Below are 13,818 nucleotides of genomic sequence, written 5' to 3'. Positions count from 1 at the left end.
TGGCTTTACGGCCTCGGCCTTCAGGAGTTGATAACAGGTTGCGCCATCTTGTTTTTTTAAGGTGTTAATCTCTGATGGTGGGTCAACAGACTGATACCTAATTAAATAGTCCACTTGTTACCATTTCATTATACTTACAGATAGCAAATAGATATTAAACCCACAGGATTGTAACAATACTTAAGCCATGATGAGATTCATCACCATTCTGGCTTGTATTAGATTAGATTCAACTTTAGACAACGAAATGCAGTTTGTGTCTGATCAGAAGTGCAAAAAGCAGAAAAGTGCAATGTGATATACAAAAAGTATGGGAAGATGGTGCATAAATAGTGTGAGATATATCATGCCATATAGACAGTAGTATACAGTTAAGAATGTGGTATGATTTACAGTGATATAAATTAAATATAAATATGTGCAGTGTCAAAGACTTAAAAAAAAACAGAATCAGATATCAGACTGGAATTTTGGTGTGAAACTAAAGCATTTTGGCAATATGGTTATCAATATCAAAGTGTGACTGCTTTTATAACATTATGTTGGTTGTGCCGCTATATCCTAGGCCTTAGAATTAAGTCATACAAGGACAAATAGCTGGAAAGACAGGTATGACTCTAAGATTCTCTTGAAGAAACTATTTGCCCATAAAAAACAATTATAAAAAGCGGTACGGAGAATCCCCTCTGGCTGGATGCGACACACGTCACTGTTTGTGAGTTCATGTGAAAAATGAAACCAGAAGCATACGGTACATGTTTACTGCTCTTACCCCCAGCTATTCCCTCCAGTTAAACTAGCAGCTTTTCAGGTCATCACACTATATGATGGCTGGCCAGCCTCAGGCCTGTCCGTTCGCCAGTACCTTCTGCATGGCCGTGCGTAGGCAGATGGTTGGCATGTGTTTTTACTGTAAATTGCCACCCCTGGGGGGGAGAGGATTACCTAACTGTTCCAGTGCGTTGCGGGGGAGGGGAGAGGAGGGGACAAACAGGGAAGCACTCAGGGTCATATGGGAGCCGGAAAGATCTGGTGGGGCGACCCGTTTCTGGGAGGGAGTGCAGTGCGGCCACGGAGCAGTGGGGCAAACGAGGTCATTTCTCTAGTATCCTACTGATCTTCTGACCAAAATTACTGTCAAGCAGTAAATGCCAGATGGATTATAATGATGTTTTAATATTTTAACAATGTCTTAATATACTTAAATATATATCAACATAAAAGGGAACTTTCGTATACTCTGAACAACACTGGCAGAAAAGTGCTGGTAGCAGCAGCACACTATGGTTTTTATATCCAACCACCACAAGAAAATGAATTTTAGCATCTAAAATAACTTCTAAAATTATATTTCCATTTTAAAAGCATTGTAATTACAACGTAACAACATTGCAGACAAATTGGTAATTTCTCTTAAATTTGCATTCTAGCATTCTAGTTGCAAACCACACTGACAGAGTTTTAAGAATGGTGTCCAACACACTGCCGTGTCTCCTGAGCTGACTGGTTGCTGTTTTTGCAAGCAGAGCTCATTGTCAAGAGGGCGGGCCTGTGGACCGGAGGGCTAAACGTTTAGAAACTCAGCTGGAGAGCAGCTGTTTAGGGGAACATCTCACCCTCTCTCTCTCTCTCTCTCTCACACACACACACACACACACACACACACACACACACGCGCGGACACAAACACACACACACACACAACATCTCACCCTCACACGCACACACATACACATGCACGCTCACGCACACACACACACACACACACACACACACACACACACACACACACACACACACACACACACACACATACACACACACACACACACACACATGCGCGCACACACACACACACACACACACATGCACACACACACACACACACTGGCACTCACACACAGCACTTTGATGATTCACAAGCCTTCCTGGAGCAACTTCAGGAAGCGTCCCTCCATTCCCATCCAGACAGAGAGTGATGGGATGGAGGGAGACATAGAGGAAGGGAGAGGGATGTGTGTGTGAGAGAGAGAGACAGAGAAAGAGAAAGATAGAGAGAGAGATAGAGATAGAGAGAGAGGGTGGGCATGTTCCTTTTGGCAGTCTTCTCTTTCCTGGTCTCAGAGCGGTGGTGTCTGTGGGTGCTGGCGTGACGTCAGGGCACATTTGAGTCATTAAACACCACAGCTGCTCCTGTTGTTTGCTGTCTCTTCTTTAAGAGCCTCTGGCATCGGAGTAAACACAAGCTTTGCCTTTCCATAGTGTGTGTGTGTGTGTGTGTCTCTCTCTCTGTGAGGATACCCTTCTAGAGTTGCACATGTGCCAGTTTAACAATTACAAAGTTTGTCATGACAAAATAAGCTAGCACAGCAAAGGGAACAATGCCTGTGTGTGTCTGTGGGTAGATGTCTGACTTGTGGGTTTGTTAAATCTCTCTCACAGGTGAGACTCACAAAGCGACATCTTGTGATGAGTTGGAGGCGGGGGAGGGGGGGGAGGGGGGGCACGTTATTTAATTGACACAGCTATGGGCGAGAGAAGCACGAGGGGTACTTACACACACACACACACACACACACACACACACACACACACACACACACACACACACACACACACACACACACTCTCTTTCTCTCTCACACACATACACACACTCTTTCTCTCTCACACACATACAAATACAGCAATGGGCGAGTGAGGCACGAGGGGTATGGCATGGGCCTACACACTACACACACACACGCCACGCGCACACACATACATATGCACACACACACGCCACGCGCACACACATACACATATGCTCACACACACACACACACACACACACACACACTAACACACTAACACACACACAAATTGGCGAGGGAGGCACGAGGGGTATGGGATGAACGACAACAGACAGCTGGATTTTCCTGCATCACTCCCACCAAGAAAGGATCACAAAGCCACTGTTGTGCAGGGCAGCCAAGTCCATCACACTGTGTGTGTGTGTGTGTGTGTGTGTGTGTGTGTGTGTGTGTGTGTGTGTGTGTGTGTGTGTGTGTGTGTGTGTGTGTGTGTGTGTGTGTTTGCATGTGTGCTTTTTGCTGTTTACGTTTGTGCTACAAGGAAGAGAAAAGAGAGGAGTTGATAAACAGAGGAATGGGTGTGAGATATGGACTGAGGAAAATAGAAACCAACAGGCACACAGAGAGATGGGGGGGGCAATGAAGAAATAGCTGAGATGGATGTGGAGATAGTGGGCCAGAAATACCCAAGAGAGAGAGAGACAGAGAAAGAGAGGCAGAGAGAGAGAGAGAGAGAGAGAGAGAGAGAGGAAGGGGGAAGCAGTGTGAGTCAATGGTGTTTACTGGAGAGAGGTGAGGGCATGCCTGTGCTGGCCTGCCTTAGAGAGATACACACACAGCACAAACACACTGATGCTCTCCAGGTCATAATTATTTCACCATTGTGCAGATCAAATGTGGCTTAAGCGCACAGCGCTGGGACAATTATACAACTTTTCTCCGTCTTTTGAATGATCTCGCAAATCATGTCTGTTTGGGGTATATTCCAGGACTGTAGAGGATAATTATGTAGAAGTTCAGTGTATTATATAATGGTTTTGTATACTATAATTGTGTGGAGATAAGTAGATTTTGCTATGGTCAGCCTCTTCTGATGAGTGAATAATAATATTTGTGCCTTTATCCAAGATAAATCAGACGAGCTGGCAGATCAACCCCAGTTGGCTATGTTGATGGGATTTGATCTTAGAAATCCCTTGTTCCCATATGGTATTCTGCTTAATCTGGAGAGGACTAATTCAGTTAATTCATCTAAAGTGTAATCCAAAAAAAGTACAGTTTGGGTTGTCGTCGTCAAACAACTCCTGGTGCTCTGACAGACAGGGCTTGATCTGGTTGTAAAGGTGCCTCTACCCTGCTGACGTATAGTCATACTGAGTTCTAGTCAGAATTTGAGTCTGATACTGCTCCAATGGGATGTGATTATGTGGTGTTTCAACCGATATGGGGGGGGGGGGGGGGGATGCTACTGCACTCAATTGGATAGACCTAACCAATCAGAGCAATGGAATAGCTTACCATGAATCAGGGAGAACAGCCAAACCATCCTTCTTCTCAACAAATGCCTAAACTCTGTTTTCTGATTGTTTTTGTCCTGTCAATATCTTGTACAAAAGACACAAAAGATACAAGATAGCTAAATGTAAATGTATTTATCAGGTCCCCTTCCACAGGTGTATTAATCAAGCACCATGTAATCTGCTTGATTGTATGCACCTGGAAAGGGAAACCCATGAATAGCTTCATAACGACAAACTTTTTGTTACAACCAAAGTCAAACAAAGTGCGCTCAGGTGACGTGATACACGCGGCACCATTGCTCATCAGTTTATCATCGTACAAAACCCACCCAAACCACTTGATTGGTGTAGTCAGTTCCAACTGCTCTGGTTCAGGCATAATTGCTTCTCAGTGGAACAAGTCCAGACTGAATTTCCTGACCTTAGATTTTGTGGGCAGGGTTAAATTCAGACTGGCTTCCAGGCTAAGGTTCTTCTCCTCTACCAGCTGCAATAAACTGATGAAAATACAGCGTCTTGACGCTCACATTATCTGTGTGTTAAGAGGAGGAGACTCCTGCTCATTTGAGCCTTAATGGTAATATAAATGTGGAAATGTTCTTCATTTAAGTCTCGAGAAATGTGGAGGCAGAGAAACTTAAGGTACAGTGGTAGCAATGTGAGAAGGAATGGCAGGGTGCATCACATATTCAATTCATAATCCTAAAATGGAACTTAAAACAGTAATAAGTAGAGTATTAATAACTAGAGTACGAGTAAGGGAGTATTAATAACTAGAAAAGCACTCTGAGAGTGCAGACCTCCTCCAAGCGAAAACATAACCGCCTCCTGGATCCAGAAGGTCATCCGGATCCCAAAATTGAATGGGTCCTTTCAGACCTTTCCTGAAAATTTCATCGAAATCCATCCATAACTTTATGAGTTATCTTGCTAACAACCAGACAAACAGAACCCAAGGAAAACATTAGCGGAGGTAATAAGCAGTGACCATTGAGTAGGTGGTAAACAAGGAGAAGCAGTAAGTGTAAGTCAGTAGTGACTATTAAGCTAACAGGACCCCCCACTTTAAAAGTCTAGTTGAGTAGGATTGCTCCATAGAGATAATAGAGTCCTATAGAGTGAATAGAGAAACATTGAGTCCTTGAGAGGTCCTTGAGAGGTGAAATGTATCCTCTTCTCTTCCATTCAAGTATGTTTTCTGTCTCCTTGTGACATCCAAGGTTAATTTAATGGGATTTTAAGCGACTATATCTTCAGAAGGCCTTGCAGCTATATGTGTCTGTGAACAAACAGATAGGAAAATAAGTTGAGTATGAATTGAATTGAGTGCTACAGTAGCCGCAGTAAACTTCCCACACTAAGATGAGGTAGTGAGCAGAGTGATTATACAGACTCTCTCTCTCTCTGCTTGAACACACCCAAGCCCATAGGAACACACACAGCCGGAAGGTCACAATCAAGCAGATGAGAAGGAAAATGGTGAGTGGCAGGGACAAAAAACACAAGCTGAAACAATTATGAGGGCAACACCCTCATCCATTCTGTGTTCTGCTTAGAGGAATAGTGGACGCCACCTTGCAAGATCTGTTGCCACCAGCTGCATGCAACCACCTTTCCATCACGATACTGAGATGAGTAATGTGTTTTCTGAAAACATAGGTCAAATACAACTGAAAAAACACATTCAGATATGTTTTATATGTTATCAGTATATGACAATAAAAAAAACATTCAATCCCCTATATCCCCTAATACATTAAAATAAAAATGATCACCCCATGTTTACTGGGGTGGCACTTAAACGTTCTGTGAGAAGTACAAAAAAGATGGAGCTGTTCTGTCTGCAGGGAATGGTGTGAAAGGTCACAACTAGAGAAGAGGAGGAGACCTACCAGCGGTAAAACCACGCCAACGGTGAGTCAGCACTGCTTGAGCGAGCGAGAGGAGAGGAGAGGAGAGGAGACGGGTGAAGGAGATGAAGCTCGTCTTTTTTTTTTTTTCTGCATGGCCCCTTCAAAAGAAACAAAGAATCGCCCACTGAGAGTGAAACAAGATTGAAAACAATGCTGGTCTGAGAGGAGAGGAGAGCAGGACAGAGGAAGAGGTGACAAGTGTGTGAGAGAGAGAGAGAGAGAGAGAGAGAGAGAGAGAGAGAGAGAGAGAGAGAGAGAGAGAGAGCCTATGAGAGATCTTGTAACACTTTGGCAGTGTTTCTCAAGGTGTGGGGCGGGCACCACTAGTGGGGAATATAGAGACACGCGAGTTTGGAGCACGAAGAACAGGAGGACATTTGTCAATACAATATACAACAGACAATATAACCACACATTGTAACATTATGAGTCATAAACAGGCCAACATGTCAATCAAAACAGCATCAGATCTTAGGGGATAGCGATGGGGGAAAAGATCTGAAACCAAAACGCGAATGTTGCATTACCCCATTTTGCTGTGGAGTAATGCTCAGGTGGGGCTTTTTCTGTCATTCCCCATTTTGGCTGCTTTACGGTAAGGGTATGAATTAATTCCTTCCATGAATCATCAGGAATTGACATGAGATCATAGTCTGTCATTCCTGACCTCATACATAAACAACACATCAACTATAAGCATGAGTGATTATTATCATTATGAATTATGATTTTTTTTTAAAGCACGATCATGATTATTTATCTTTTTCTGTCAAAAAGACATGATCATCACTACTCAACAGAAGTTGTACAGTTCTCTAAACACTTGTCATTATTCACAACTTTAGTTGAGGAGCCACAGACATGATGAACATGATGAGCAATTAATATTAAATCTGTGTAATCAAAATGATCACGCTGAAGAAATCATAATGATGTACCCACAGTACCTAATGCTTTAGCTGATGTGTTAATCATGCATGAGGTTGTGATGATTCATAAGATATAAAGGAATGAAGTCATGCTTAAATCATTAGGGAACTCATTTATGAATCTGTGATAATTCATGTACCAGAGATCCATACTGAAACAAATCAAGATACATCAAAAATCAGTGACACACAAATATAGGATCATCATTGCAGTGTTGAAATTAACACAGAGTGAAGAATATTTCACAATGCAGGGAACAAATGTAAACCAAATGCTGAATTAAAATTGGCCTTCACTGAGAGGTGTGTTTAAAAGTGTTTACATGCATAAGCCCATTTATAACACGGGCATGTTCATGGGCATAGTTTCAGACAGAATTTCCATGTTGTGTATCATTTAAGAAACCACTTAATGATATGTGTTTACTGCTTGATTCACATAGTTTTCCTTCACTTTGGGTGAAAATGACAAGATAAATATGAGTGTAACTCCTACTCTGTGCAATTAAAATAAATTGCTGTTGCAGTGGCATAATGACATCAGTTAACTTCTTTAGATCCACCGGAATGTTTATAACACATATATATATAGCCTAAGGATGCTCAGAGAATCTCCTTGTATGGCATTGTGCGTATATAATGAGTGACAAAATATGAGAACTTCAATATCACAACGGCAGGAGTTGGATTCAGGATTCAGACAGTTAAAATAAAACACTCTTTGATTATTGTACATTCAAGCTGAGATTCCCTGCAGACTTATTATATTCAGTGGGTCAACATTGATAAAAACTTATCAGTTAGCCACAATTGTTGTCCCAAAAAATAGACATGTCCAGCTCACATCCCTGAGCTGGGCTTGCCTTGGTCCCTTAGTTTCAGGGAGAGGAACGCTGGATGCTTCAGCATTAACCAAGAGATTCTGGACAATTCCATGCTCCCAACTTTGTGGGAACAGTTTGGGGATGGACCCTTTCTGTTCCAACATGACTGCAACAGTGTACAAAGCAAAGTCCATTAAGACACGGATGACAGGATTTGGTGTGGATTGACTGGCCTGCAGAGTCCTGACCTCAACCAAATAGAATACCTTTGGGCGAATTCGAGCCAGTCTCCTCATCTAACATCAATGTGTGACCTCACAAATTCCCATAAACACACTCCTGAACCTTGGAAAGCCTTCCCAGAAGAGTTGAAGCTGTTATAGCTGCAAAGGAAGGACTGATGTAATATCAAGCCCTATGGACTAAGAATGGGATGTGACTGGAGTTCATATGTGAGTCTGAGTCAAAGGAGGTGAGCCAATCACGTGTGTGCTGTTGAGGCGGTTAACTTGTGCAACATTAGGCATACAACACCACCTTGTGGCTAAAATTGCGAGTTCAATCGTTTGTTGACATTCATGTCTCTTATCGATTATAGCAACACAGTAGTGTGCGAGACAACACTAACTGCTTAATACAAACCAGGCCTCATCCGTGTATTTAGCTTATTGGCAGATCACGTGACATTTTTAATCGAGTATTATTGTAGTTGCCTAGGCCTAGATCATGGACCTGATGAGTCACTTCACTGGTTGCACGTTGTTTGCATCATTCCAGTCCATTCCTCAACCATAGCCTATCGACTCTTTCAACCAATCACATGACAGCTTTATAATTATCGGACGGGGAATCCCTGTCAGTGCAAAATTAAAGGGCTGTCTTGGCTCTCGCTAGTTAGAGTTTGTTCGTGGGGCCATCCCAATGACTTCTTTCGACCCACACACACAGCATAATAACATGATGGACACCGCACGGGAAGACGAGTTGCTTGCGATGGAGAATATCTTTGGACCGGATGAGTTTCACCGAAGCGATACTTCCTCCGGTGGAGTGATGGAAGTGTGTCCGCAGCTTCCATATGATTTCAAAGTAATTGCAAAAGGTATGATATAGACAACAGAGTTATTATGTTTCACATGGAGTTTGGGCTGTCTAGGCTACTTTGTTTTGGAAACGTGCCTATAGGCTAAATTACACAAATCGTCTCAACGTAGCTATGTGTCTTTATAAATTGACTTTGTGAAAAGCCCTATATTAATTCAACAGGTAAGATAAGCGAAGAATATGACGTTAAATTCCTGCCGCCTCTGGTAGTGGACTTCGAGCTTCCAGAGACATACCCAAGTCATTCTTCGCCTGCTTTTACATTGAGTTGCCAGTGGCTCCGCCACAATCAGGTGTGTGACGTGTTCTGTATTGAAAAGCTCTTTAGTCGAAGGTCACATTTAGAAAAGAGGTGTGTGTGGGTTTGGTTTTGCTTTTGGTTTATGTTTGACCATGACTGATTGTAAAATAAATCCTATATGTAGGTCACATATAGGCTAAGTTTCCTTACAGTTGTAATAACGCATTGCCTGTTAAGGTGTCCACGACCATGGCAACCTGACAGGGACAACAATAAGGCGGACACTCCCAGCCTCACTCTGGACCCACCCATAGTGTCCATTTATTGCATAGGCCTACTATATTTATTTTACAGTAGCCTACATAGCCTTATTCTACTGCCCTTAATTCAATTCTTACTGTTCTGTATTCTTTTATTCTTTGTATTGTTGAGTGTTGTACTTTGAGAGCAAAGATTAACAACAGGAGTCAAATTTATTTGTTTGCTCAAACCTGGCCAAAGAAGCTGATTCTGATTATGTAGGCCATGTGCATGCTACTTCAGATTCGTGGTCATTAAAGGTCTCATATGTATCACTGGATATGCCACAGCTTTCCAAGATATGCAGGCATCTAGAGGACATTTGGCAGACTTCTGGAGGAGAGGCTGTGCTCTTCTCCTGGTTCCAGTTCCTAAGAGAGGACCTCTTGGGCTTCCTGTCCATCCACTCTCCCTGGGAGATTCCCAGCATGGAGGAACCTCAGGATGCAGACACCAGGGACCCACGGGTCACTACTACCAGCAGCATCCCTGACACAGGTCTTCTGCAGTGGCTCCTAGACCACAACCAAAAAATGCATCAGAAGGAGTTTGAAGGACAAAGTGTTGAGTGTGGGATCTGCTTCTTGGCAAAGTCTGGTTTTGAGTGCCACAGATTCAACGCCTGTGAGCACATCTTCTGCAAGGACTGCGTGTCTAGCATTTTCAGGATTGCTATTGAAGAGGGAAGGGTGCTCCAGTTCAACTGTCCTGATACTGGCTGTGACGCCGTGGCTGCTCCCTCTGAGGTCAGGTCCATGCAGTTTGCTACATTTTTAACAAACTGTAGGCTAACATCTTAGTTTATTCTTTAAAACCAATATTAAAGGTACAAGCTTGTAAAGACTCAATAATCACTAAACTCAGTCCATTATGAAGTGTTTGATGAAAGCCTTTCGATAAAAGCCAGCCACAGGTAATAACTAATGTCAGTTCAAATACATACACTCAATTGAATACATAACATTTTCCTCAAATTAGAGAATGTTACTCCTCTGTCATTCAACCCATAATTGTCATGACTGTTTTTCACTGTTTAAATACATAAGAAGAGCATAAGTTATTTTTAAATGTAATTAGAAGTTGTATCTATTGCTTCTAAATAGAACAATATTTAGAATACATCAGAGTCAGTGATAGAATATGTTGTGCCCATGCACCGATGCACTGTTCTCTGTTCCATAATTAAAAACGTTCCCCTCTCTTCTTCAGGTGAAGGCTCTGGTGGGTGAGGAGCTGTTTGGTCGATATGACCAGCTACTGCTGCAGAAGACGCTGGACTGCATGGTTGACGTGGTGTATTGCCCTCGCGCCAACTGCAGCTCCCCACTGGTCCTGGAGCCAGGGGAGTCCTGGGCCTTTTGTGCATCCTGCGCGTTTGCCTTCTGTACCAAATGCCGTCAGGGGTACCATGGGGTGAATGTGTGTCCCAAGATCACAAATAGGAACTCTTTAGGTGCCAACGCACGGGATATAGGTACCCTGTCAGCCTCCGGCTCTGAATATGCACCACTGCCAAAGACTGTAGGTAAACAACACCAGGAAAATATGTTTCCACTACGCAAGTTTTATGTGTATATGGGGCAAAGACTTCTCCATGAAATATGATGTTTGATTACATCTAGCTGAACATAAAGAATGAAGACATTATTTCATGGTGATCTAACCCACCTCAGAAGCAAATTATACCTTACTGGAACAAGATCATTTAAGTGGAGACTGACTTACCATTATCATGTCAGTCATATCACAGATCTAAACAGTGATTTTTTGAGAGCTTTAATTTGACAGTGTTACATGCCCAACTGTACTCACTTCTTTAAGGACAGTCTTTTCGCATTTGCAGAGGGGATGCGAGATCTGTGGGAAGACTATGAAAATGGCACTAAACAGAGAAGGAAACTTTTGCTGCAGCGATACGGGAGGAGTCTGTTCCTTGGCGGCATAGGTGATGCCCTGAGTGGTGACTGGATAGAGAGCAACACTCAAGAGTGTCCTAGATGTAGCGTCAAAATACACGTAAGTAGACATTTAGATGAGAACGGGAAATGAGTGATTTGGTGTAAAGTAAATGTAAAGTAAAGTGGGTATTTAGCAGATGCATTTAATGAAAGCAACAAACACAGTGGCAGGTTCAGGAATCAAACACAGGCTGACTGTGATACCCACTACTGATAAAATTATTTCTGATTAATTGATCAATATCAAGACGCAACTCTGAACAGTGAAAATAAATGCGTTAACTGCATTATGCAGCCTAAAAAAACCTTTTACACGGGACAAAACATGATGCCAAATTTAGAAGAAAAAATGTAACAAAATTACACTGCATATATTTAACATATGCTAATGGGCAAATATGCAACAATATTATATAATACAATATTATAGAGGTACAGCCTTTAAACCTTTGGAAAAAGGTGTCTACCAAGTAGAGTTTCTGAGTCATCTGTGTTACAAGAAACATGGGAAAGCTGTACTTTGATCTGTACTTTGACCTTTTCATCTGTCTCTGTAGAAAACAGGTGGCTGCAACGTAATGCGGTGTGCACACTGTTCTGCTACCTTCTGCTGGGCTTGCCATGTGATAATACGGCCCAAAGATGACCATCACAGGCACAGTATTGGAAGCTGTACTGAAGAGACCAATTAAGGGACAGGAGATGGAGACATGGACCTCCATATGAAAGCTGAAATAGATAGATAGATTGATCCCCAAGGGGAAATTCAAGTTATTTCACTTACCAAGCGTTCATTATGCCACATTTTTATTTTACTGGACCTTACATCAACAAGGAAGTCCATTTCACACTCATACAACATATGGCATACGGAAAATTAGGACCTACCCGACTCAATATGCTACCCAACTCCTGTAGCTCACTGGGGTTTGTTCCCATTCACAAACCAATATTTGAACGGTTTGTACTTTGGAGCATTTGGACCAAACAAAAGCCGGTTCAGAATGTGGCGCCTTGGGTTGGAACGTGAACCAGTAAATTCTGCCGTTAAGAGGTTTGAAGGCAGGGGGTGCTGTGGCGCAGCAGGCTACAGTGCTTGTATCATGTACGGGTCCGAGTGCCCAAGGGGACCCAGGTTCGAATCTGGCCAGCGGTCATGTCCCCATTCCACCCCATCTCTCTCCCCTACTTATTTCCTGTCTACCTCTTCACTATCCTACGGTACAACAATAAAGGCCAAAAGGTCAAATAAATACTTAAAAAAAAAGGGGAGAAGGCTGAGCATGAGCTGCCATAAGTAAACAAAGCAGTCAACTAGCACTACACTGCAGACGTAGCATTTTAAACAGCTAATTTCTGTCTTTTTCACAGGACAACTGCTCATCATTCTACTATTTATGCATCTCATTAACTTTTGTTTTGCGTGCAACATCCACACGCACCATTGGTTTGGTTCAAAACTGGTGGAAATGTGGGCTGGTTTCACTAGATAGCACCAAAGTTCGAAGAATTCTGAACGGAACCGGTTCAGGAACAGGTTCTCTGTTGGTAAAAAAGAAACACCTTTGGAGCACTGGCCATTAGCTGCAGCAGTAGGCGGTAGGCTACTCAGTGACCTCTAGTGATCAAGATCCATGTAAAAACCAGCTGGATTTCTCCTTTAAGTGCCTTGCTCGAGGGCACAATGGTGGAAACTTTTCAAGAACTTTACAGGCTACTGCATGCTAACCCTACTGCATGCTAGCTAGGTTGGACTAAGTTGGTGTGGACTTTTCTGTTTTTCTTTGTTTTATTATTTATTTGACATTGTTTATTTGTTTTCCTGTCTTGTGTGTTTTGGTGTCACGGGTACGCTGGCGATTACGCCGCTCTGTCCAGCATGTTTTGTCTGTGTCTTGTTATTTTGTGAATTTGTTTGTTGTGTTGTTACAGGTACGCTGGCGATTAATGCCACTCCGTCGGTCATCTTTTGTCTTGTCTCATGATGTATATTTTGTAAATCTATTTGCTTCATGTCGTCACGGGTACGCTGGCGACTACGCCACTCCGTTCGGCACTGTTTGTATCAGTGTTGTGTGTAAAGTGCTTTGGGTTGCACTATGTGCACATGAAATGCGCTATATAAATAAACATTACCTTACCTTTACCTTACCTAACCCAGCTACACCACTATACCACTGGCCCCGGAGAGTTCAGCTGTCGAAACATGCCGAGAAAAAAGGGTGAAAATGGGACAAGAAATGCTGGTCTGAGAGCAGCACAGAGGAGGAGGTGACCGTGTCAAGGGTCCAGTGTGACGAGGGAATGATAATGATGCCAGTGTGGCAGGGCAAGATAAACACAGACGAGAGAGAGAGAAAAAGATAAACAGAGCTTGACTAGATACCGGCTAGAGAATAAACATGCTCGGACACAGGTTGCAGGAACACACAATCAATTGTTTATTGGTGCAGGTG

The 13,818-nt window shown here is 42.7% G+C and overlaps 1 protein-coding gene across 1 annotated transcript; it reads left to right on the top strand.

Annotated features, from left to right (window-relative positions):
• Positions 1-8,609: 8,609 nt before the first annotated feature.
• Positions 8,610-13,503, top strand: LOC134076061 (E3 ubiquitin-protein ligase RNF14-like). Its single transcript, XM_062531066.1, has 6 exons — positions 8,610-8,861; positions 9,026-9,156; positions 9,695-10,150; positions 10,614-10,929; positions 11,248-11,420; positions 11,920-13,503. Exons 1-6 carry the CDS (start codon positions 8,681-8,683, stop codon positions 12,052-12,054), a joined length of 1,392 nt encoding a protein of 463 aa, XP_062387050.1. The 5' UTR covers positions 8,610-8,680; the 3' UTR covers positions 12,055-13,503.
• Positions 13,504-13,818: the final 315 nt, after the last annotated feature.

The sequence above is a fragment of the Sardina pilchardus genome, chromosome 3 (assembly GCF_963854185.1).
Source record: "Sardina pilchardus chromosome 3, fSarPil1.1, whole genome shotgun sequence".
In the NCBI taxonomy this organism is placed as follows: Eukaryota; Metazoa; Chordata; class Actinopteri; order Clupeiformes; family Clupeidae; genus Sardina; species Sardina pilchardus.
Note: the sequence above shows the minus strand (reverse complement) of the source record. Positions and strands in the feature narration are given on the sequence as shown.